The 26259-nt window shown below is 44.9% G+C and overlaps 3 protein-coding genes across 5 annotated transcripts in view; 2 read left to right on the top strand and 1 right to left on the bottom strand.

Annotated features, from left to right (window-relative positions):
* The window catches only part of LOC129631040 (zinc finger protein OZF-like), a 281286-nt gene extending 266384 nt beyond the window's left edge, over window positions 1-14902 (bottom strand). For both annotated transcript variants that reach the window (XM_055551769.1, XM_055551771.1), the window contains exon 1: window positions 14893-14902. The gene's annotated coding sequence lies outside the window, so the exon portion shown is untranslated. The remainder of the gene's footprint in view (window positions 1-14892) is intronic.
* Window positions 740-25502, top strand: LOC129631042 (zinc finger protein 665-like). Its single transcript, XM_055551795.1, has 4 exons — window positions 740-803; window positions 12998-13068; window positions 17818-17944; window positions 23088-25502. Exons 2-4 carry the CDS (start codon window positions 13012-13014, stop codon window positions 25307-25309), a joined length of 2406 nt encoding a protein of 801 aa, XP_055407770.1. The 5' UTR covers window positions 740-803; window positions 12998-13011; the 3' UTR covers window positions 25310-25502.
* The window catches only part of LOC129631045 (zinc finger protein 665-like), a 53610-nt gene continuing 45164 nt past the window's right edge, over window positions 17814-26259 (top strand). For both annotated transcript variants that reach the window (XM_055551805.1, XM_055551806.1), the window contains exon 1: window positions 17814-17944. The gene's annotated coding sequence lies outside the window, so the exon portion shown is untranslated. The remainder of the gene's footprint in view (window positions 17945-26259) is intronic.

Below are 26259 nucleotides of genomic sequence, written 5' to 3'. Positions count from 1 at the left end.
AGTGGGTTGCCATTTCCTTCTCCAATGCATGAAAGTGAAATGTGAAAGTGAAGTTGCTCAGCCCTGTCCGACTCTTCGCGACCCCATGGACTAGAGCCCACCAGGCTCCTCCATCCATGGGATTTTCCAGGCAAGAGTACTGGAGTGGGGTGCCATCGCCTTCTCCGTTAAATTGCTTAAGTTAATTCTAATTGCAGGAATATTTCTGGGTCCAGCCACCACTCCACATCAACCCCCACCCACCCCTAACGACCCCCAGCCCAGGCACCACACCAGGTTTCAGTTCCCATACTGAACTGCTTCAGCCTCATCAGCAGGAATCCTGTTAAGGGGAAACCTTTCTTTCCAACGCAATTATCCCACAGGATTTTAAGTTTTTACTTTAAAACTGTTACAGTTATGAGGAATCAATGATGCAACACAAGACGGGAAAGACCCTCATATACTTCTAAACCCTGACAAGATACCTGGGAACCAAAAGGAAGAATACAGCAGGTGTCCTCTCGGCCCCGCTCGGCCTCCCTCAGCCCCGCTCGGCCCCACTCGGCACCGCTCGGCCACTCTCGGTCCCGCTCGGCCCCGCTCGGCCCCGCTCGGCCCCCTTCGGCCCCCCTCGGCCGCTTTCGGCTCCGCCCCTCACACGCCCAGGCGCCGGAAGGTGCCCTACGCCCCGCCCATCGCTGTGGCCTTTTTCTGATACCAATGGTTGAGGAGTTTCGAGTCTCCCCTTCGACGCAAGCGATTCTACAGCTAATTCCCGAAGCCGAGACTTGGTAGGTGCGGCCGACCATTGGAAACGTGAGGTACTTTTTTGGTTTGTTTGTTTTTGTTGTTGTCGTTAAGCTGCGCCTGTGGGGTCCCCTCTCCTTCCTATCCGTGGTCTCCAGTCACTTCGCACCTCGCTATTCCCCGACCCCTTCCTCCAGCCCAAATAAATTCAGTCGTTGTGAGAGGCCCAGGGTCTAATTTCCATTGGATGTAAAATCCTGAGGTAACACATACAGTGCACGAAATACGTAGTATTTTATAAGGAAAAAGTCATTTTAAGTATGACGTGGCCCTTGATAATTTTATAAGTATCAAATCGCGTGTTCAGGAAGTAGTTTGGAATTTCAGCTTTGGGACTGGTGCTGGAGCTGAAGTTCTTTCTCGAGTAGTAGGGAAGAGTATTACTGTCCTTTTCTGATTTATATGAGCATGACTAAAAAGACTCCTCATTTGTAAAGACTCTTGATTACAAAGACTCTTCATTTTAGGAGATTATTTTCAGTGATGCTGGTTACTTGTATGAGCATTAGAATCAAAGAGAAATATAAAATGGTCGCAGTGCTCAGTCAGATCTCTTTGAGATCCCCAGGGACTGTAGCCTGCCAGGCTCCTGTGTCTATGGGATTTCCCAAGCAAGAATACTGGAGTGGGTCTTTGTTACCTCGCTCAGTCCTATCGGACTCTTGGCAACCCTGTGCCAGTAGGCAGGGTTTCCTGCCCTTCACCATCTCCGGAACTTGCTCAAACTCCTGTCCATCGAGTCGGTGATGACATCCAACCATCTCATCCACTTTTCTGCCTGCCTTCCATCTTTCCCAGAATCAGGGTCTTTTCCAGTGAGTTGGCTCTTCACATCAGGTAGCCAAAGTATTGGAGCTTCAGCATCAGTCCTTCCAGTGAATATTCAGGGTTGATTTCCTTTAGGATTTGTTATGGAAAAATGAGAATCCAGTGTCGCAAAGCACACCTCGGAGGACACTCAAGACAGCGGAGTACCGTTTATTACCCCAGCAGGTCCAAGGGGAATCGGTTCTGAACAAGGACCCTGACATTTTCGAGAGACTCGGTTTTATACCCCTCGTACTCTTGCCTGGAAAACCCCATGGATTGAGGAGCCTGGAAGGCTGCAGTCCATGGGGTCGCTGAGGGTCGGACACGACTGACCGACTTAACTTTCACTTTTGGCTTTCATGCATTGCAGAAGGAAATGGCGGCCCACTCCAGTGTTCTTGACTGGAGAATCCCAGGGACGGGGGAGCCTGGTGGGCTGCCGTCTATGGGGTCACACAGAGTCGAACACGACTGAAGTGACTCAGCAGCAGCAGCAAGTGACTGTTTACATGTTCGCAACTTTTTTTGATTATGATTTAGTTTTACAACATGTAGGTGTAGGGAGAACTAACAATTAAGGTTAAAGGGGAACAATAATTATACTTCATGGGGGATATCTTCATTGTGAATCTAACCTGGGCAGCCTGACCTTAACTCCAATCTTTGCTATCTATGGGGAGGGAGGTCTCCAAGGAGACCTGGTTTTACTTTAAAGATAGTTTCCTCATTCTTGGGCAAAGTCGAGGTCCCGTTCACATGCTGTCTTAAGATGGCTGACAGGCCTCAAGATGGAGTTCCTCCTGCCCTCCTCAAAGCAGCCCCAACAGACTGATGGTCTTAAGGGACTCCTCTTGCTGTACAAGAGTCTGCTCCAGCACCATAATCCAAAAACATGAATTCTTCTATGTTCGGCCTTCTTTATGGACCAGCATTCAAAAAGGAAAACTTTGATTCTAATTTTTCTATCATAGGCTCTTCAGATAAAACATTCAGTTGCTTAAGCACTGCATAAGAACATTATAAAATTTTTATTTTCTACTGTTCCCCTTACATAATTGTTGAAATGGAGATGATCTGCAATGTGTATATAACATTTAAATCGTGAATAATGTTGACAATGCCACTTATCATGTTTTAGAAATAGTCCACAAAAATGTCTCCTTACCTATTTACACCTTGCATACAGAGGGTTACCATATGCAGCTGTTTTTGGTTAGATACCACATCCAAAGACTCAATGGCAGTATGTTAGGGGCTTCCCTGGTGGCTCAGACGGTAAAGCGACTGCCCGCAATGCGGGAGACCCGGGTTCGATTCCTGGGTCGGGAAGATCCCCTGGAGAAGGAAATGGCAATCCACTCCAGCACTCTTGCCTGGAAAATCCCATGGCCCGAGGAGTCTGATAGGCTGGAGTCCATGGGGTCCCAAATAGTCGCGGACACGACTGAGCGACTTCACTTTCACTTTAGGTGACAGGTTAAAGCAAAATCAAACAAAAAACCCGTGAATTTAATTTGAAAGTGTATATGATATTAAATATTTGCTGCTGCTGCTGCTGCTAAGTCGCTTCAGTCGTGTCCTACTCTGTGCGACCCCATAGACGGCAGCCCACCAGGCTCCCCCATCCCTGGGATTCTCCAAGCAAGATCACTGGAGTGGGTTGCCACTGCTAGGAACTTGATATTTGGAGAGAAGAAAATACAGTCGACCCTTTGTATCTGCATATCCATGGATTCAATCGAAGCATGGAAAATATTTGGGGAAGAAAATCCATGATATTCCAAAAAACACAACTTGAATTTGCCACTCATCTCAACTATTTCCATAGCACTTAACGTTATATCTGGGCTTCCCTGGTGGTTCAGATAGTAAAGAATGTGCCTGCATTGCAGGAGACATGGTTTGATCCGTGGTGAGGAAGATCCCCTGGAGAAGGAACTAGCCACCCACTCCAGTATTCTTGCTTCCCCTGTGGCTCAGACGGTAAAGCGTCTGCCTACAATGCGGGAGACTCGGGTTCGACCCCTGGGTCGGGAAATTCCCCTGGAGAAGGAAATGGCAACCCACTGCAGTGTTCTTGCCTGGAATTTCCCATGGACGGAGGAGCCCGGTAGGCTACAGTCCGTGGGGTCGCAAAGAGTCGGACATGACTGAGCGACTTCACTTCCAGTATTCTTGCCTGGAGAATTCCCGGGACCGAGGAGCCTGGCGGACAGAGGAGTCCGACTCCATGGGGTCGCAAAGAGTCGGTCACGATGAGCAACTAGCATTACATTATTTTGAATATAGGGACCTTTGTTGTCAAATGTGATGCTTTTGCTTTTTAACTTCTCTTCCAGGAAGCAGGGTCTTTTAATTTCCTGCAGTCACCTTCCTCAGAGATTACACTATTGAATTGTTCCGCCCCGCCCGCCGCGCCCCGAGGCCCGGCTAGTCTCACTTTCCCAAGGTGCAAGGCAGACCCGGCTTCCCTCCATGATCCGCAGCCTGACAGCTTGTCTCCGCTTCCCCAGGCCGCCCCCGCAGTTTCACTGCCGGCCCGCGCAGCTTCCCACATCCGGAAGCGGAGAGCCGGCGGTGCAGCTGTCTTAGCGCGGCGTGAGTTTCTCTGTTAGTCACACGTGCCGCTCTCACTCGGCTTCCTTCGGTACCCCGAGTCTGAGGGTCTCTGCTGACTCGAAATCCCCGCGCCCGCCCTACCAACCTCAGCAAATTCAGACGTCTCCGTGAGCGGCGAAGGGGCGCCTCCCTTTTGGTTTAAAGTCTGCACTGCAGCCGGTTCTGCTTTTGGAACTCTGAAACGCTGCGTTTCGCACCTCCTTCCGTCTTAAAACCGTTTACTGTCCCCTCTGCACTTCCTGCACCGCATAAAATTCTTTTCCACGAGGTGGGCATTTACGCTCCGCGGTCCTCAGCCTCGCCTTCTCGGCCCCTGGAAGCCACGTCCTCTCCCAGGTCCTGGGATTCTGGGGAGCGCGCCCCGCTCCTGAGACCCACTCCCTCTCAGCGCCCATATCTCCTCGGCCTTGTTTCATAATGACCTTTCCCCTGATCCTGTGTCGGGGTGGGTGACCTGGGCCAACCACTTGACCCCCGTGGTTCTTCCATCCCAAATTCCACCAGCTGGAATTTGGCCCTTGCAGGAGGAGGGCTTCTTGAATAAGAGGGCGACAGTGGAGAGGCAGTTCACACAGAGAGCCCGCAAAGGGGATACAAGCGTTTGAACCTTGGCTTACAGAACAATATCCTGCTGGGAGATGAAGGGGACTCCTAGTGATTGGGCTTCCCTCGTGGCTCAGCTAGTAAAGAATCCGCTGGCAATGCGGGAGACCTGCGTTCGATCCCTGGGTTGGGAAGATCCCCTGGAGAAGGGAACGGCTACCCACTCCAGTATTCTGACCTGGAGAATTCCATGGACTACAGCCATGGGGTCGCAAAGAGTCAGACAGGACTGAGGGACTTTCACTCACATCCAGTAATTGGAGGAGCTGAGAAAGCAAGCATGGTGAAAGGAAACATAGCCACTTGGGGGTGCCAGAGAGTTGGGAGGAAGGGAGGGCAGAGATGGAGGAAGAAAGGCAGAAATTCGTGGAGATTTAGGATCATCAAGGAGGTTGGGTTAGAAGCATTTTGTAGGGAACAGATGGCTGAGAGAGGCCGGATGAGAGTCAGGGAAGAAGTAAAGAGCAGGACAGGCACAGCTGGAGAGCAGAGAAGAGAAAGGGAGATAGACGGAGAATGAAGTAGGGAAACAGATCAACTAAATGAAGTGGAAACAAGTAGTGTGCAGGTGGGGGAGAGGACTAGATCCAGGAGAGTGTTGAATTGGTTGGATAAGGATTATGAAGTCGTGATACATTGATTTTTGACTTACCTCATAGCTCAGTCGGTAAAGAATCTGCCTGCAATGCAGGAGACCCGAGTTAATTTCTGGGTGGGGAAGATCCTCTGCAGAAGGAAATGGCAACCCTCTCCAGTATTCTTGCCTGCAGAATCCCATGGACAGAAGAGTCTGGCGGGCTACAGCCCATGGGATCGCAAGAGTCTGACACGACATAGTGACAAAACCACCACATTGATTTTTGGCTTTAGGATCTAATAAATTTAAAACTGGCTTCTTTACATTATACAGATGAGAATTGCAAAACTTCTGTCTGTAAGGCTTGTGCATTTTATAATTATTTGTATTAAAAGATAACATCCATGTGCAGAACTGACTCTCTTACTACATGGTGCCTTTTCCAGGAGCATTAAATATGATCTTTGTGATCGTTTTCCTTTTTGCTTTCTCCTTTCTTTACATTTAATTCTTTTTGTAGCTTGGGATAGATTAGATCATTCAATACCTAGATCATTCAGTACCGACTTTCTTGTAAAGAATTATTCGCTTCTGAAATAAAATTTGTTGCCCTCCTGTAATTAATTTGTGTCATTGTTTTCTAGGTATGCTATATTCTCAAATGTTTTTTTTTTTTTTTCCACTTGACACCATAATTCTTCAGTGGAAAAATTTTTAACAAGTGGATTCACTTTAGGTTTGTTTCATATTTATTTGAGGCCCATTTGCTGTTTCTTCTTGATGTTATATTTTCAAAGCATTTTTTTGGTAACTAGTAAATAGATGTAGACTGTTTTGATGAGTACTTAGGAAGAATGCCAGTGATCTTTTATATTAAGAGTGACGACCTAATTTAAGCAGTTAGTCTATATTCCATTTTCCTCTCTTTTATGTGATCTGGTAACTAGTGAGCAATGAGGTGATCTGATGACGTTTCCCTCAGGTCTAGAATCTGAGCAACAGTGACCTCTGAAATGATTGGCCAAATTGGGCGTGTGACTGTGTGGCAGTTCTTCTTGGAGGGAGAGCCCAGGAGTTATTAGACTTTGAAATGGGTCCCAGTTTTGCAAAATGAAAAAGGACAACAGTCGGATGGAGGCAGGAACATATGCTTAGAGTTAGATTATCAGCAGGTGTCTTCTATGAATAAGGGTCAATCTGCAGGGAGGCCTCCCACCTCCACTGGCTTCCCCGTGTCCTCAGGGCAGCATCCTGACTCCTCAGATGGCTCCACAGCCCTTTGTCACCCTCAGGTCACTGCCAGTGTCTCCAGCCTCATCCTGGGAGCTGACCCCGTTCTCATGGTCAGTCTGTCCTGGTCACATTCACTTAGTCCTTGTTCATAGACACCAAAACCTTCTCTGTCTCGAATCTTAGTTTCTACGCCTGCTTTTTTGGTCATTAAATCACCGTGGCCCTTGCTCTTTCTGTTCTTTCAGGTCTAGGCCAGCGAGGTCTCCCCATCTCCTTCCCATATTAACCAGGTTTGCTGCCCCTATATTAATCACCTTCATCAGAAATGCCCTTGTCCTTTGACTGTTGGAGTCTTTCCTCTTTTCCCTTCATTGAAGAATGCACCGTGTTCCTCTTCCTCCCTCGATGCTCACAGCATCTCATTCTGGAGGTGAGGACTAGGAACATGGGCTGGGCTGAAGAATTCTCAGGGCAGACAGAGGGGACAGGATAGGTGATGATGGTTCCTGTATCTCTTCTGGACATTTCAACTCTAATTGATCCTTACTCCATGTGGACACTTAATCACTGAAAAGGAAAAAGATGTGGGGCATCCTAATGAGCCCGATAGATCTAGTGTCTTGAGGTGTCCCCATGTTTTAGTCTGTTGTGTCGCTGGTCACTGCAGCCCCCAGGTTTTCTAAGCTCTGACCACCCAGGGAACATCTTGGACTGCAGCCAGTTCATCTGCTCAGAGCAGGGGATGCTGAGTTTACTGTGGTTAGAGTGGCCAGAAGGTTTGGAATCCAAGGGGATATGAAGGAGTCCCCCCCCTCACCCCCCTCCTTAAAGATCTGGGATATGTTCCAGTTATCTCCCACTCGGGAGAACAGGGGTCAGTGAGACTGGGGTCTGTCTATCTTTGTTAATTCTTTACTGAGCTCAATCCAACCAAATCTCAAGGGCCTGTTAAACTTTCTGATATCCCAAGTTGTGATATCTGATATCCCAAGTCAGGTTTTCCCAGGAGGATCAGCTCCTTGGTCTCTGTACTGAGTGCCGAGTGTCCTTGGATTTGCAGCTTGTGCGCAACTCTGTTGCCATGCTCATGCCCTTGGTCTCTGCTGTTTATCCCTCTTGTTCAACCATGCATGAAGAGGTATAAAAATGGGGGAAAGTGAAGGGGAGTTGGTCAGAGTCTCCAGGAGGGTTTTGGGAGCAAGAGTAGGCCTCTGGATGAACCCAGTGAATTGGGGGAGGGGGGTGTGTATATGTGTGTGTGTGTGTGAGAGAGAGACATTCATACTTGTGGGATCACGGGGTGTGTGGAACTGTTGACAAAAGTGATCTCAGTTCTACCTGGAGGACCTGAATGTGGGCTCATGGCCAATTGTGGGCTGCGTGGAATGGTGGGTGTGCCGTAGTGTCTTAGGTCAGTTTCCCTGGGACACAGATGCTGTGACTGAGGTTTGCATGACTGGGTTTCGTTGGGAAACAAATGATCACACCTCTGAAGGAAAGAAGGAAGGAAGTGGAATTGGGAAGAGGCCTGTTACTCTGCCACGTGTTAGAATCAAGGCCTGAGCTGAGTCCACAGGATGGTCTGGGTGCAGGAGGATGGGCATAGTGGTCCCAGAGAAGGGGGATGGGATCCAGGAGGTGCCCCACAGCACCCCCTCCACACAGTGGATTTTCTGGTGTCTTTAGGGAGGGCAAGAATCAGACCCATAGAATAACTGTCATTAAAATTCGGGAGATCACTTTGTGGATTACCTATAGTTTTTCTGTTAGTTTAAGTTACTAATGAAGAAGATTTCAGATGGAAGGTAAAAAAAGAGAAGTTGGCATGTTCCTTGTAAGATCTTGAAGTTGCATTGGGGCGTGTGCATCAGCCTACACATCTGTCTTGTATTATTAGATTTTGGTGATGACAGTTTGAGGCTGCTGGGGTCACTGTGACTGATAAGATGTCTTGAGTCTGGTCGGTGTTTGGGTGTCTTTGTGTGTATTATTCCATCATTAAAACAGGAGTTGTTAAGGCTTGGAACCTTCTGGGGATTGCCTAGCAGGATGGGTGGATTATTACTAGGTCTCTGGGGAGTGTGTTGGCCCAGATGCAGGTTTGGAAGTTTCTTTCAGCCTCAAAGGATAATGGTTGGACCTCAGCTTTGACGGCAGAAGACTTTTCCATGATGCACTGAAGGCTTGTTCTTAGAATCCGAGGGTTATCAGCTCCACAGGAACCTGTAGTACAGAGGCTTATTCTGGAGATGACGCAGCTGCTACTTGTTGCTGCCAGCGCAGTGGATTCCTCTACTGTTCTCTCATACGTCTTTACAGGTCTCGGGCGTCTGCCATGTACATGCACAGTACAGTTAATGGTTGTAAACGGTTGGAGGCAATGCAAATGGTACCTGGAAAACAGTACAGAGTTACCCAAAGATTAAAAATAGAACATGCATAGGATCGCGCAAGCTCGCTTCTAATTATATAGCTAAGAAAAGCAAAATTTTAAAAACTGTTTATGTATTTGGCTTTGCCTGCGTCCTGCAGGATCTTTGGTTTCAGTGCACCGACTTTCTAGTGTGGTGCTCGGGCTTAGTCCCTCCGCCGCCCGTGGGATCTTAGTTCCCCCACCAGCGATTGAACCCACATCCCCCACAGAGCTAGGCAGATTCTTAACCACTGGGCCACCAGGGAAGTCCTGTGCAAAAATCAGTATTTTGCAGGAGTAACCTGCACTCCCGTAACCCATACTATATGATTCACAACAGCCACGTGTTGTAGAAACAACCTGAATGTCTGTTTTCGGCCGAGTGGATGATGAAACCGTGATGTGTGTATGAGACAGGCTGGGCCCTGGGACCTTTTACTGCAGTTCTTGGACCTGGACGAACGTCTTCTCCGGCAACAGACCTCAAAGAAAGTGTAATTGAACAAAGAAAGTATAGCCGCATTCATGAGCAGACAGCAATTCTGAACAATAAGTAAAAAGACCACAGACCAAGCTTGATTTCTGAGGCTCCAGAAGCAAAAGCAGGTCACTTCCCGTGATCCCTGCTCACAGCACCTCCGGGGGGCCTGAGGCAGGACAGATCACCTCAGCTTCCTTCCAGCCGTAACCAAAGGGATCAGCTCATCCCCCTTTTTGGGAGGAGCAGGGGCACACACTTCTTTTTCTGTCTCTCCTTACTGCAGCAAGAGTCCCATAAAGCCTTTCTTGAAATTCCCCTCTGGTCTCATAACTATTTCTATTGATTAAAGAGCCCCAGGATCCAGGTTGAAAACATGTAAGTGTAAGTGTTAGTCACTCAGTCATTCAGACTCTTTGCGGCCCCAGGGACTGTACCCTGCCAGGCTCCTCTGTCCATGGAATTCTCTAGGCAAGAATACTGGAGTGGGTTGCCATTCCCTTCTCCAGGGGATCCTTGCAACCAAGGGATCAAATCTGTCTCTTCTGCATTGCTGGCAGATTCTTTACCTTCTGAGCTCCCAGGGAAGTCCTCATTGGTAACCCAGGCAAATATACACACATACTTGTAATGACATATTCAGTTCAGTTCAGTTGCTCAGCCATGTCTGCCTCTTTGCCAGCTCATGGACTGCAGCATGCCAGGCTTCCCTGTCCATCACCAACTCCCAGAACTTACTCGAATTCATGTCCATCGCATCGGTGATGCCATCCAACCATCTCATCCTCTGTCACCCCCTTCTCCCACCTGCAGTCTTTCCCAGCATCAGGGTTTTTGCCATTGACTTGGTTCTTTGCATCAGGTGGCCAAAGTCTCAGAGTTTCAGCTTCAGTATCAATAATTCCAATGAATAGTCAGGAATGATTTCCTTTAGGGTTGACTGGTTGGATTTCCTTGCTGTCCAAGGGCCTCTCAAGAGTCTTCTCCAACACCAGAGTGCAAAACCATCAATTCTTCGGCACTCAGCTTTCTTTATACTCCAACTCGCACATCCATAGATGACTACTAGAAAAACCATAGCTTTGAGTAGATGGACCTTTGTTAGTAAAGTAGTGTCTCTGGTTTTTAATATGCTGTCTAGGTTGGTCATACACATAGCTTTTCTTCCAAGGAGCAAGCGTCTTTTAATTTCATTGGTGCACTCATCATATGCCGTGATCTTGGAGCCCCCCAAAATAAAGTCTAACACTGTTTCCACTGTTTCCCCAGCTGTTTGCCATGAAGTGATGGGACCGGATGCCATGATCTTAGTTTTCTGAATGTTGAGTTTTAAGCCAACTTTGTCACTCTCTCACTTTCATCAAGATGCTCTTTAGTTCTTCTTCACTTTCTGCCATAAGGGTGGTGTCATCTGCATATCTTAGGTTATTGATATTTCTCCCGGCAATCTTGATTCCAGCTTGTGCTTCATCCAACCCAGCATTTCGCACGATGGGCTCTGCATGTACGTTAAGTAAGCAGGGTAATAGTATACAGCCTTGATGAACTCCTTTCCCAATTTGCAACCAGTCTGTTATTCCATGTCCAGTTCTAACTGTAGCCTCTTGACCTGCATACAGATTTCTCTGGAGGCAGCTCAGGTGGTCCAGTATTCCCATCTCTTTAAGATTTTTCCACAGTTTGTTGTGATCCACACAGTCAAAGGCTTTGAATAAAGCAGAAGTAGATGTTTTTGTGGAACTCTCTTGCTTTTTCGATGATGCAGTGGATGTTGGCAATTTGATCTCTGGTTCCTCTGCCTTTGCTAAATCCAACTTGAACATCTGGAAGTTCACAGTTCACATACTGTTGAAGCCTGGCTTGGAGAACTTTTAGCATTACTTTGCTAGCATGTGAGATGAGTGCAATTGTGCGGTAGTTTGAACATTCTTTGGCATTGCCTTTCTTTGAGATTGGAATGAAAACTGACCTTTTCCAGTCCTGTGGCCACTGCTAAGTTTTGCAGATTTGCTGTCGTATTGAGTGCAGCACTTCCACAGCATCATCTTTTAGGATTTGAAATAGCTCAACTGGAACTCCATCACCTCTACTAGCTTTGTTCATAGGGATGCTCCTTAGCCTGACTTGACGTTGCATTCCAGGATGTCTCGCTCTGGGTAAGTGATAACACCATCGTGGTTAACTGGGTCATGAAGATCTTTTTTGTACAGTTCTTCTGTGTATTCTTGCCACGTCTTCTTAATATGTTCTGCTTCTGTTAGGTCCATACCGTTTCTGTCCTTTATTGTGCCCATCTTTGCATAAAATGTTCCCTTGGTATCTCTAGTTTTCTTGAAAAGGGAGCTAGCTTTGCCATTCTGTTGTTTTCCTCTATTTCTTTGCATTGATCGCTGAGGAAGGGTTTCTTATCCGTTCCCGTGTTGATGGAGATTTTTGTCACTTGGAACAGCTGGGGTGAATGTAGAGAATATTATGCTAACTGAATTAGGACAGACAGGGTAAGACTGATATTCTATGTGCTCGCTTATCTGTAGAATGTAAAAATGTGAAACTCACTAGTACCAGACAGTGGGATGGTGGTAATCTGGGGCTGGGAGGTGGGGAGGTTGGGGAGACGTTGGTCGAAAGGTACAGACTTTGAGTTGTAAAATGAGTGGGTCCTGGGGATGTGTGTGCAGCACGCTTACCGTTGTTATCCTATTCTGTTACTGCCTGCTGGGAATTTGTCAGGAGAGTACGTTGTCAGTGTTTTCACCACACACAGAACATGGGAATTTGGAGATGATGGATGTGTTGGTTCGTGGATTGTGATAAATATTTCACAGTGTACACGTGTCACATGATCACATGGGGTATGATATATGTACACAGAACCCTTCTCCTTAGTCTCAGTAAAGCTGGAAAAGAAGAAAGTGGGAGGTGGCCTGGACTTAATCCTTCACTAGTGCTCAACACAGGCATCACATGAGATCATGAGGCATTTTGCCCAGGCATGTTTTGTACCCCTCCCCCAACAGACATGCTCCTCAGGTTCTCGTGTGGGGCCTCGCCCCAGGAATGTGCACAGGCCACAGATGATTCCGATCTGGATCCTGCATTGAGCACCAGGGCTCTTAGCCTCCACTTCTGAGACTGAGATCGGGCCCTGGGGGAGGGGAGGGCACTCTGCTCTGAGTGGGGCTGGACCAGGGCCTACTGTGTGACCTGAAGGGGATCATGGGGTCAGCGGAGGTCCCCCTGCTGCTGTGGACATGAAGCCTCACCAGGAGGGGAGTGTGATCCGAGGGAAAGTGTGGGAAAGTCCCGTGTTGGTCTCTCTGCGGGAGTTGACCATCCTGAGTCTCTCCCCAGACAGTGGCCACAAAGCACTGTCTGTTCCACACGGTGAGGGCTTCCCTGTGTGTATGGTTGGGGCTCAGGAAGGGGGTGTGTTGACCATATGCATTAAACAGCATGTTTTCAACTTTCATGATAGATCTGTGAAGACTCATGGACGAAGGAGCCCAGAAGAGGAAAGAACAGGAGTCAGGCATGGCTCTTTCTCAGGTAGGGTCATATTCTCAGTGGATTCTCACACTGCCTTCCTGAAATGCCCTTCTCTGGACTCGCTAACCGTGTCTGACTCTGAAGCATCCTGTCTGACTCCAGTACACACACACTCACCTGGGGCCTTCCCTCAGGGTCTGTCGTCTCCACTTAGATCCCGCCTCCCCATGACCCGGTGACGTGGACCTTGTGAGGAGGCTCCCCTGAGCACCATCCTGGGCAGGGCTTCTCACCCATGGGTTGGAGATGGGGTCTCGGTGCTGTTGGGCAGCAGGGGTTGCTTAGGGCCCATCTGGATGCGCTGTCTGCTCTCTCTTAACCAGGGTAAAGAAGCTGTATGTGGACCTCAGGTATTAACATGTACAGTACACGGTAAAATCGGCCAAAGAGGCCAATGAGGGGAAATCACTTCTGACTTTTTATAGTACATTTAAAACTAAATGAGCACCTCCTTGAAAACTTAAGTTTTTGGGAATGGAATGGAACGTTCAGAGAGAGATGTCAGGGCTAGGGAGTGTTTCGTTACACCGTCTAATTTAAACTGTGAAATCAGGCTTACTAATTTTTTTTTCTTTCTTTTTTGACCACATGATGCAGCTTCCAAGGTCTTAGTTCGCTGAGTAGGGATTGAACCTGAAACCCTGCAGTGGAAGTGAGGGATCTTAACCACTGGACCATGAGGGAATTCTCCAACTTTACTAGTCTTGATTCAGTATTTTCTTAATGGAATACAATAATAAATTGTGGAGTTTATTAATAAGTACATACCTAAAATTGATGATAAAAATCACATTATTATTTTTAAAATGTATTTATTTCCTGTACTGTATCTTCATTGCTTCAGTGTCTTTTCCCTAGTTCTGGCGAATGGTGGCCACTCGCTGGTTGCAGTGCATACGCTTCTCATTGCAGTCGCTTCTCTTGTCTTGCAGCCCAGGCTCTAGAGTGTGCTGGCTTCATTAGTTTCACCTCCTGGGCTCTACAGCTGTGGCTCAGGAACTGAGACTCATTGTCTTAGTTGCCTCTCAGCATGTGGGATCTCAGACCAGGAAAAAACCCACATGTCTTGCATTGCCCAGTGGATTCTTTACCATACACCGTAGGGAGGGCCACATATTTTTAAATACAGGTGTTTTATAAAGATTGGAAGAAATCTTCTGTGTGTTATTTTCTTCTTGTATTACTTTTTATTTGTTTTGAACTAGAATAAGATAATGTTGACGAATTCCTGGTGGTACAGTGGCTAAGAATATGCCTGCCAATGTAGGGTGCGTGGGTTCCATCCCACGTCTGGGAACATGCCTCAGAGCAACTAAGCCCATGGGCCACAACGACTGAGCCTGTGCCCTAGAGCCCGGGATCCAAAACTACAGAAGCCCACGCTGTCTAGAGCCTGTGCTCCAAAACAAGAGAAGCCACTGCAAGGACAAGCCCGGGCACTGCAGCTGCAACTAGAGAAAGCCCACTCACAGCAATGAACACCCAACATAAGCAAAAGAAATAAGCTTTGAAGAAGAAATAGAATGTTGACAGTTACTGAATGAAGAAGTGAAATGAAGGAAGAGAATGAGAACCCACTCCAGTATTCTTGCCTGGAGAATTCCATGGATAGAGGAGCTGGCGGGCTGCCGTCAGCGGGGTTGCAAAGAGTCTGGCATGAGTAAGCAGGTAAAGAACAACTTCCACACACAGTAGACTGAGCTCTGAAAAACAAATCTAAGTGTCTAGCTTTCCGCCGGCAGATTCTTCAGTGACTTCCAGTAGCTTTTGGAATAAAGTCCCAAATCCATAGATCTTGCATAAATTAGCCTCTGCCTGGCATCACCCCATGTACATTCCCTGTGTGCCAGTCATACTGGCTGACTTTCTGTTCAGTAAATATCTTCCTGCCTCAGAGCCGGCACTCAGGCTGTTCTCTCTGCTTGCAACACTCTTCTGTTTCCCACCTTGCCAATCCTAAGTGTTTCTTCCTCACAGAGACCTTGTCTGATTTCTCAGTGTAGCTTAGACTTTCTGTTTAATCTTGTCTTAGCACCGGGCCTGTGTCAGAGCACTTATTTCAGTAGTAACGTTAAAATTGTGGATGAAATCGGCTGGCTGGCTGCTAGATGATGAAATTGGCCGGCTGGCTGCTAGACTGTAAGCTCCATCATGTTCACTGCTATATTTCAAGGTTGACGCACAAAGCTCACGCTGAATGAATTTTGATAGAATGAAAAAAAAAATAAAGACAATCTTTATGTTTCAATCAGTTGTGTGTTTACACATGCATGCATGAATGCATGGATATATAACTCCGTGGTTTTATTACAAAAACATCCTCTCATAAATAATGGTGTATGCATTGTAGCAGTTTCAGTTCTATCTTAAGTGTATTTCATGGTGTTAAGTTTTTTCTGCATCATCACATGAATGATGTAAATTGTAGTAAGATTACTGACATTGTGTGGGTTGTGATGGGAGAGGGTGTGACCCTGTATCGTGACCATTTATGCTGTTCTATTGTATTTCAGCTTCCTTGAACTTGTTTCAGGTATTTTCAGGAAACTCTCTGTGAATGCTCTTTCCTTCTCTGGTAGTTAACTGGTTGATTCTTTAGGTTCAGTTGTCACTCCCAACCACCTGAGCTCAGGTGCTGTTGGCTCATTTCTTAGCAGTTTGATCTGAGCGATTTGTTAGAGTGACAGAATTTACTCTCCAGGGTGACTGCAACCATGAAATTAAAAGACGCTTACTCCTTGGAAGGAAAGTTATGACCAACCTAGATAGCATATTGAAAAGCAGAGACATTACTTTGCCAACAAAGGTTCGTCTAGTCAAGGCTATGGTTTTTCCAGTGGTCATGTATGGATGTGAGAGTTGAACTGTGAAGAAAGCTGAGTGCCGAGGAATTGATTCTTTTGAACTGTGGTGTTGGAGAAGAGTCTTGAGAGTCCCTTGGACTGCAAGGAGATCCAGCCAGTCCATTCTGAAGGAGATCAGCCCTGGGATTTCTTTGAAAGGATTTCTTTGAAGGAAGTTTCTTTGAAAGTTCAGCAGTACTTTGGCCACCTCATGCGAAGAGTTGACTCATTGGCAAAGACTCTGATGCTAGGAGGGAGTGGGGGCAGGAGGAGAAGGGGACGACAGAGGATGAGATGGTTGGATGGCATCACTGACTCGATGGACGTGAGTCTGAGTGAACTCCTGGGGTTGGTGATGGATAGGGAGGCCTGACGTGCTGCTATTCATGAGGTCGCAAAGTGTCGGACACGACTGAACGACTGAACTGAACTGAACTGAATTTGGACACAGATCTTTCTCTAACATCCTGTTATATTGATGACAGGTTCTTCCGTGTAAAGTCTTTAGGATAATGCTTAGTGTGTAGGAATTGCTGAAACATCTGTCGTCAGTGTGATGATGTCATTATCATCACAATGTGTGCTCTTTAAAAGTCAGTGTGTTTTCATGTTCATCACAGCACTATTTATAATAGCCAGGACATGGAAGCAACCTAGATGTCCATCAGCAGATGAATGGATGAGAAAGCTGTGGTACATTTACACAATGGATTATTACTCATCCATTAAAAAGAATAGATTTGAATCAGTTTGATTCAATTCAAATTCAGTTCTAATCAGTTTGAGTCAGTTCTAATGAGGTGGATGAAACTGGAGCCTATTATATAGAGTGAAGTAAGCCAGAAAGAAAAACACCAAAACAGTATACTAACATATATATATGGAATTTAGAAAGAAGGTAATGCTAACCCTGTATGTGAGACAGGAAAAGAGACACAGGTGTATTGAATAGCCTTCTGGACTCTGTGCGAGAGGGCGAGGGCAGGATGATATTGGAGAATGGCATTGAAACGTAAAATATCATATGTGAGACAGATCACTAGTTCAGGTTTGATGCATGATACAGGGTGCTCGGGGGTGGTGCACTGGGATGACTCAGAGGGATGGGATGGGGAGGGAGGTGGGAGTGGGGTTCAGGATGGGGAACACATATACGCTCATGCCGGATTCAAGTCAATGTATGGCAAAACCAATACAATATTGTAAAATTAATTAATTACTTAAAAAGTAAATAAAGTCACTGTGGACTTTGTCATCTCTAAAGACACCAGTCTTGCTGTAACTCATCTAGATAGTGAATGCCACTCAGTCATGTCCGACTTTTTGTGACCCCACGGACGGTAGCCTAGCAGGCTCCGCCGACCATGGGATTTTCCAGGCAAGATACCGGAGTGGGCTGCCATTTCCTTCTCCAGCGGACTTTCCCAACCCAGGGATCAAAGCCGGGTCTCCTGCATTGCAGACAGATGCTTTACCATCTGATCCACCAGGGAAGCTAAAGTAAACTTAATTAATTAATTAAAAAATAAATAAAGTCACAGTGGACTTTGTCATCTCTGAAGACACCAGTCTTGCTGTAACTCATCTAGGTAGTGAATGCCACTCAGTGTGTTGAATGTTAACACTTCTGCATAGACAACCCAGTCTTGGTTTTAATTTCTGTATTTTTCATGTATTGTCCACATACATGACAAATTCATGTTGATTGCAGGATATCATAATCTTAGGAAAAAGAGGAAATTATAAATTAGATTGCAGACCAACAGTTTGCTTCAAGCAGCTTTTAAAGTATCTATCAGAGTATTACTTCATCTGAATTGAGCTTTACCCCTCTCACCTCTTCTCGTTTTGTGTGAAACTAAGAATCTTCCTCAGGGCCCATTGGTGAAATGTGTTTTCATTTCAGGCACAGTTGACCTTCAAGGATGTGTTCATAGATTTCACTCCTGAGGAGTGGGAATGCATGGACCCTGCACAGAGGACCTTGTACAAGGACGTGATGGTGGAGACCCTCGGGAACCTGCTGTCTGTGGGTGAGGATCACTTCCTTCTGAAGTGGGGATCTGCCCTGGGGTACCTCTGCATGTTCCCTCTGTACCTTTTGAGATCTCCCGTTTTTCTTGACTAAGCTTAAAACCTTGTTGACTCACACATGTAAAGCTTCCTGATTGGCATCAGGAGTTTAAACTTGTCTTGCCTTCAGGTGACCAGCCCACTGTGTGATGCACAAGGAGTTTCTCCACAGCTTGAGTGTTTATAAAGCTGATTTCAAACTTTGAAATATCCAGTTGCCTGTTTTCTAGCCCTGTGTTCTTGGTTCAGTAGTTCTTAGATAGGAACTAGATACCTGCTGCATGTTGTACTGTATATTATACTATTCCCTGTGCATTCAGAAGGAGGCAGATAGTAAATTCATTAGAGAAGTATTTTTCTGTCGGTTTATAATGTCCTCACTCCTTGGCTGACAAAAGAACTGCATTCTACACCTGCCTGTGCAGGAGACACGGGTTCGATCCTTGGTCTGGGAAGATCCCACACGTCACAGAGCAGCTACGCCTCTGTGCCTCAACTACGAGCCAGCACTCTAGAGCCTGGAAGCTGCAACTACTGAGCCCACGTGGGACAACTACTGAAGCCCATGCACCCAGGAGAAGCCGCAGCAAGTGAGGAGCACGAGCACTGCAACTGGAGCGTAGCCCCTACTTGCTGAACTTGGGGAAAAGACCAAGCAGCAGCGATCACTCACCCGAGCCAAAAGAAATGAATACACCAATGTATTAAAAATAACAGATACATTGATTAAAAAAAAAAAAAAAGAGGTTGGATTCTGGAAGAAGCCACAGTATATGGCATTACTTCCAAGTAGGAAGTTCTGTTTCTGATCTGAACATTATCTCCATTCTTGTGGCAGAAGGAAGAAGACCCCTGGATTGTGGAGAATGAAGTGCTAATAGCAGACATCCAGATGAGTGGGAAAGTATCCACAGTGTGCTCACAGGTCAACTGTCACAAGGACAGAGAGGAAGGCACACCATTCATGTTGTTTGGGAAACTCTCCAAGTGGGAGAGTTGTGTGAGAAAACAGATGTTTAATGTTTGTGAACTCTCACAGGAGATTTTTCTTCTCCCTAACTTACAGCTCTGTTCTTCGACATGTGAAATGTGCAGCACCCTCCACTGGTGCTGTAGCACCCACAGAGATGAAGGCAAGATTTTTTTTTTTTTGCCTGTACTGGGTCTTTTTTGCTATGTGGTCTTTTGTCTATTTGAGACAAGAGAGGGCTACTCTCTAGAGCGGGAAGCACAAAATCTCATTGTGGTGGCTTCTTTTGTTGTGAAGCACAGGCCCTAGGCACACGGGCTTGAGTAGTTTGACCACACAAGCTCAGTATCTGTGGCTCATCAACTTAGTCTCCGTGACATGTGAGATCTTCCCAGAACAAGAATCAAACCCATGTCTCCTGCATTACTAAGCAGATTCTTACCATGGAGCCACCAGGGTGTTAGGGAAATTAAATAAATAGTCTTGTTTAGGCTTCAAGACAAAGCAGTGCATTCCTCTGACCTAGCTTCTAGCCTGCATGGAAACTGCCCTGAGTGTGAATGTCCTGACTGTCTCCTGTGAGTGCAAGTCTTGCAGCACCATAGATAAGATAGAGGACAAATCTTGAGATTGTTCAGCCTTTGCAGGGGCCCTTGCCAACCAAGGCCCAGGCTTAGCACCATCCAAGTTGGATCCTTCTCTCTGCCTGCTGCTGCTAAGTTGCTTCAGTCGTATCTGACTCTGTGCAAAGCCATAGACGGCAGCCCACCAGGCTCCCCCGTCCCTGGGATTCTCCAGCCAAGAACACTGGAGTGGGTTGCCATTGCCTTCTCCAATTCTCTCTGCCTACCGTGAGGTAAATAAAGGTAACTTAAAACTGCAAAAAGAAGTATGCGATTTGTGAGGATGATTATCCATATTACAATGTCACATTATATTTTGGCTGATCAGATCTTCACTTTTTAAGTCGACTCTCTTTAGCCAGCCCGCAGCTCCAATAGTGTCCCCCACTGCCCTTTTTCTCTCCATTCTTTGTCCTGTTGTGGCCTTACACCCCTCCTAACCCCTCTGCCTCCCTCTCCATCAGCTGGTCCCCTTCTAACTGCCCCTGTCTCTGAGGGGGGAGCGGGAGCCCAGGTTCCCCCACCCTAGCAAGTTTGTTAATCCCTTTAGATTCTTCTGATCAAAGACCCCCATCTCCCTGGAGAGACATTCCAAGATTTTTATCAGTCCTTCTGTCCCTGTTATCACAGTCAATTTGAGCACTGTTCAATCTGTGTTGTAGCCATAAGGCTGCCACTATAGAAAGGAAAGATAATTTGTTTGATATAGGATGGCCATGATGTTGTTTAGACTCTGGAGAAAGCTGGTTAAGATGAATTTTTTTTTCCTTTGAATGTGCAAAACCAGTTCTTTTTACATGTGGAATTAAAAATAGCAAGCTTGTTAAAAAGGCGTGCCAAAAAAAAATCTTAAGGTTAACCTTTGCCAGGGCTTCCCAGATGATTCTAGTGGTAAAGAACCTGCCAGCCCCTGGGAGAGACACAGGAGACGTGGATTTGATCCCTGGGTAGGGAAGATCCCCTGAAGACTGAATGGCAACCCACTCCAGTGTTCTTGCCTGGAGAGTCCCATCATGGACAGAGGAGCCTGGTGGGCTAGAGTCCACGGGGTTGCAGGCGGTTGGACAGGACTGAAGCGAACTTGCATAGCGTGCCACCTTTGCCATGTCCTTGAAATATGTAACCCATTTTTCCAGAGATTTCAGTCTTGGGCAAATTAGAATTTTAAACCATGGTGCAGGGGGGTGGGAAGAAAAGGGTGAAAGAGAATTTAAATCTTAAGCAGTAAAGTATGAGAGCTCTCATGTCTGTCAGTCTGCATTTATGTTTGTCTCAGTGTGTGTCTTTGTTTTTGGATAATATTGCTGAGGTTAATTTGTAAATGAGCTCTAATTCAATTGTTGGTAAAAAAAAAAAAAAAGTAAGCACTTTCAAATCAAACAATTACAAGAAAAATTAACCTCAATGAATTTCAGGTTCATGTGAATTGGGAAATATTCAATATTAAATATCTAGTATTAGTGTTTGTTTGCTAATCTAATTAAGACATGTCTTGAGTCTTCAACATTGTCTAATACTTTTGTTGTACCTAGGTTTAATGTTAAGCAAGTTTGTCAACAGTTAAAGTAACTCAGGTGAAGAAAGTTTTAAGGAAAGAATGCAAATGCAATTGGAGCTTTTAAATAAACTCTATTAAGAATGATTATACTTTAGAAATGCCTGTCTAAAATAGTCTCTCCAGATGTGAATAACCTGAACTCCTGCTGCTGCTGCTAAGTCACTTGAGTCGTGTCCGACTCTGTGTGACCCCATAGACGGCAGCCCACCAGGCTCCCCTGTCCCTGGGATTCTCCAGGCAAGAATACTGGAGTGGGTTGCCATTTCCTTCTCCAATGCATGAAGGTGAAAAGTGAAAGTGAAGTCGCTCAGTCCTGTCCGACTCTGAGCGACCTCATGGACTGCAGCCTACCGGGCTCCTCCGTCCATGGGATTTTCCAGGCAAGAGCACTGGAGTGGGGTGCCATCACCTTCACCAATTAGTGCTGTTAGGTGGCACTAAAAAAATAAATAAATAAAATAAAATTTATTTATTTTTGTCTTTGTTGCTTCAGGTCTTTGTTGCTTCAGGGGATTTTCTCGACTTGCAGTGAGCAAGGGCTACCCTGTAGTTACGGTGCATGAACTTGTCATTCTAGTGGATTCTCTTGTTGCAATGCCTGGTCTCTGTGTTTGCTCAGTAGTTGTGACTCCCCAGCTCTAGAGCACAGAATCATCATGTGTGCCCTACAGGCTTAGCTGTTCTCAGGCATGTGGGAATTTCCCAGATCAGGGATCAAACCTGTGTGCCCTGCACTAGCAGGCGGATACTTTACCTCTGAGCCACAAGGGAAGCCCCAAAGCTTGGAAGCCCCAAAGCTTGTTCCTTTACATATATCTTGGAGCCAATGAACTGGGTGAGTTTAGATTACTGTGTAGATAGGGAGTTGATGTATTGAATGATTATTGTGTAAGTAGAGAATTTTTCACTTACAATATAACTGACACGAACCACTTGTTAATGTCATAAAATGCCTATATGTCTATCTACTGATAGATTTCTAAGAGGTATTTGGAAAAGTGTTTATTTTTTTATTTTTTAAATTATTTTAGGGAATTCCCTGACAGTCCAGTGGATAGGATGCAGTAGTTTCACTGCAGCTAGCTTGGATTTAATCCATGGTCAGGGAACCAAGTTCTCAGAAGCCACATGGTCCAGCAAAAAAAAAAAAAAAAATATATATATATATATATATATATATATATATAGTTTGCAGAATTCTTTATTTTCTCAATGTAGTATTTTTTGAACAGTTACTAACTGCTATTTATTTTTTGCATTATTCATTAGAATGCTTCTTTTGCATTATTTACCGTTCCAGTGTGTTGCCTGATTGATGCTTGTTTGCTCAGTTGCTCAGTCCTGTCTGACTCTTTGTGATCTCATGGACTGTAGGCCACCAAGCTTTCCTATCCATGGAATTTTTTTAAGGCAAGAATAGTGCACTCGGTTGGGATTTCCTGCTCCAGGGGATCTTTCCGACCCAGGGATTGTATCCCCCTGTGCTGTGTCTTCTGCATTGGCAGGCAGCTTGTTTACCACTGAGTTACCTCTCTAGTCCTGTATGTTCTTTACCATTTAAATATGTATAAACATGCATAAAGTGTGTACAATATACCATTAGTTTCTCCTCAATTATGAGACAGCAGTGTGTTTAGTACAAAGTAGGATGATTTTTGAGGTCATGGTGGGACAATATGTTTTTTTTGAGAATGACATGAGTTTGCATAAATGAATGTTTTCTGATTCTGTTTGAAACTACACTACCCTAAAATTAATTTGAATTAAATATGATCATTCTTTTTTAAAGAGTTCTATTCCTTTAGTGTTCTATAGTTTTAAGATCATCTTTGCGAAGATGCGTAATTCTGTTAGGATGGATATGACTTTTGGTATGAAAGTCATGTGTTTGACAAATAATTTATTTATGAATTGTAACTAATAGAATGTCTGTGGTTCTTTATGTCTTGTAGATATGTCTCAGATAGATATGATCAAGAAATTACAGGCAAAAGCAGACAGTGGTAAAGGGGAAATTTTTCAAAGAGTGATGTTTGAAAGAGCTGAAAGCCTTGAAAGCAAAGATTTTCACCTCAGGAAGATCCAGGAAAATATAGATGACTTTGATTGTCTGCAGACAGATGATGAAAGAAATGACAAAGGATTGTCTACATCCCATAACAAAAACCTCACTGATGGAAGAGATCATCATAGTAGAAGTGATGCAGAAAATGGAACTTTTGAAAGGCACGGATCAAGCTTTCAGGATGGATTGCAGATGATGCAATCTGAAGGGATAATTTTTGAATGTAGTCAAGTTGTGACAGACGTCAGTGCCTCAGGTTTATCATCTCAGAGAACTCGTAAAGATGAGAATGCTGTTATGCATCCTTCAGAACTGTTACGAGACCATGAAACACAAAATAAAGGACCTTACAAATGTAATGAGTGTGACATAACCTTTCTTCAGGACTCAGAACTCACTAAACATCAAAGAATCCATACAGGAGGAAAACCATATAAATGTGACATGTGTGGCAAGGCTTTTAATCAAACTAGAAAACTTGCAATTCATTGGAGAATTCATACTGGAGAAAAACCACATAAATGTGATGTGTGTGGCAAGGTCTTTAAGCAAGCTGCAAAATTTTTAATTCATTGGAGATACCATATGAGAGAGAAACCATATAAATGTGATGTATGTGGCAAGGCCTTTAGTCAAACTGCAAACCTGGCAGTTCATCAGAGAATTCATACTGGAGAGAAGCCATACAAATGCAATGTATGTGGCAAGGCGTTTAGTCGTAGTGCAAACCTTACTGTTCATCGGAGACTTCATACTGGAGAGAAACCATATAAATGTGATGTATGTGGCCGATGCTTTACTCAAAACTCACAACTTGGAGTTCATCGGAGAACTCATACTGGAGAGAAGCCATACAAATGCAATGTATGTGACAGGGCGTTTAGTCATACTGCAAGCCTCAGTGTTCATCGGAGACTTCATACTGGAGAGAAACCATATAAATGTGATATATGTGGCAGAGCCTTTAGTCAAACTTCAAGCCTTGCTGTTCATCAGAGAGTTCATACTGGAGAGAAACCATATAAATGTGATGTATGTGGCAAGGCCTTTAATCAGACTGCAAAACTTGGACTTCATCGGAGAATTCATACTGGAGAGAAACCATATAAATGTGATGTATGTGGCAAAGCCTTTAATCACACTACAGGACTTGAACTTCATCAGAGAATTCATACTGGAGAGAAGCCATACAAATGCAATGCATGTGACAAGGCATTTAGTCATACTTCAAACCTTACTGCTCATTGGAGACTTCATACTGGAGAGAAACCATATAAATGTGATATATGTGGCAAGAGTTTCAGTGTAAGTTCAAGCCTTGCTGTTCATCAGCGAGTTCATACTGGAGAGAAACCATATAAATGTGATGTATGTGGCAAGGCTTTTAGTCAGACTGCAAAACTTGGACTTCATCAGAAAATTCATACTGGAGAGAAATCTTATAAATGTGATGTGTGTGGCAAGGCATTTAGTCGTACTGGAAACCTTGCTGTTCATCGGAGACTTCATACTGGAGAGAAACCATATAAATGTGATATATGTGGCAAGGCTTTCGGAGTAAGCTCAAACCTTGCTGTTCATCGGAGAGTTCATACTGGAGAGAAACCGTATCAATGTGATGTGTGTGGCAGGGCTTTTAGTCAAGCTACAGGCCTTGCAGTTCATCAGAGAATTCATACTGGAGAAAAACCATATAAATGTGATGTATGTGGCAAGGCCTTTAATCACACTACAAGACTTGAACTTCATCAGAGAATTCATACTGGAGAGAAGCCATACAAATGCAATGTATGTGACAAGGCATTTAGTCGTGCTGCAAACCTTACTGTTCATCGGAGACTTCATACTGGAGAGAAACCATATAAATGTGATATCTGTGGCAAGGGTTTCAGAGTAAGTTCAAACCTTGGTGTTCATCGGAGTGTTCATACTGGAGAGAAACCATATAAATGTGATGTGTGTGACAAGGCGTTTAGTCATACTGGAAACCTTGCTGTTCATCGGAGAGTTCATACTGGAGAGAAACCATACAAATGTGATGTGTGTGGCAAAGCGTTTAGTTGTACTGGAAACCTTGCTGTTCATCGGAGACTTCATACTGGAGAGTAACCATGTAATTATGGTATATGTGCCAAGGCTTTCACTGTAAGTTCAAGCCTTGCTGTTCATCAGACAGTTCATACTGGAGAGAAACCATATAAATGTGATATGTGTGGCAAGGCCTTTAATCAAACTACAAGACTTGAACTTCATCAGAGAATTCATACTGGAGAGAAACCATACAAATGCAATGTATATGACAAGGCATTTAGTCATACTGCAAACCTTACTGTTCATCAGAGACTTCATACTGGAGAGAAACCATATAAATGTGATATATGTGGCAAGGGTTTCAGAGTAAGTTCAAACTTTGGTGTTCATTGGAGTGTTCATACTGGAGAGAAACCATATAAATGTGATGTGTGTGGCAAGGAGTTCAGTCATACTGGAAACCTTGCTGTTCATCAGAGAGTTCATACTGGAGAGAAACCATATAAATGAGGTATATGTGGCAGGGCTTTCAGTGTGAATGCAAACCTTGCAGTTCATCAGACAATTCATACTGGAGAGAACCTTACAAATATAAAAAATTTTGACAAACCATTTAGGCACAATCATCCATAACTCATCATCAGGCAGTTCAGACAGGAGAAACCATATAAATATGATGTATATGGCTGGTGCTTTACTTGAAATGACAAACTTAGAAACCATTGGAGAATTCATACTAGAGAGAAATATTAGAAATGTGACAGTTGTGAGAAACATATTAGTGCAAATGTCGTGAGTGTGACAATGCCTTTAGTCAAGTGTCTAGGCCTTATAATTCATCAGAGAATTCATCGTGTATTGAAAACATACAAGTGAAATAAATGTATCAGAGTTTCTAGTGCATGTTCAGCATTAACTGCCCATTAGGCAGTTCATACATAAGAGAAACCATGTAAATGTTATTTATGTGGCAAACCCTTCAGTGACAAGAAATGACATTGCAGATCATCTGAGAATCCATTCTGCAG

This window comes from Bubalus kerabau, chromosome 17 (genome assembly GCF_029407905.1).
Source record: "Bubalus kerabau isolate K-KA32 ecotype Philippines breed swamp buffalo chromosome 17, PCC_UOA_SB_1v2, whole genome shotgun sequence".
Classification (NCBI taxonomy): Eukaryota; Metazoa; Chordata; class Mammalia; order Artiodactyla; family Bovidae; genus Bubalus; species Bubalus kerabau.
The sequence above is the reverse complement of the archived record's forward strand: the minus strand, read 5'-3'. Positions and strand labels throughout refer to the sequence as shown.

Bases quoted from the DNA above. Each gene is read 5' to 3' on its own strand.
- LOC129631042 (XM_055551795.1), top strand. From the start codon at position 13,012: ATGGACGAAGGAGCCCAGAAGAGGAAAGAACAGGAGTCAGGCATGGCT. The intron at 13,069-17,817 runs GTAGGGTCATAT...TTTTCATTTCAG, and splicing joins CAGGCATGGCTCTTTCTCAG to GCACAGTTGACCTTCAAGGA. The intron at 17,945-23,087 runs GTGAGGATCACT...TATGTCTTGTAG, and splicing joins CGGGAACCTGCTGTCTGTGG to ATATGTCTCAGATAGATATG.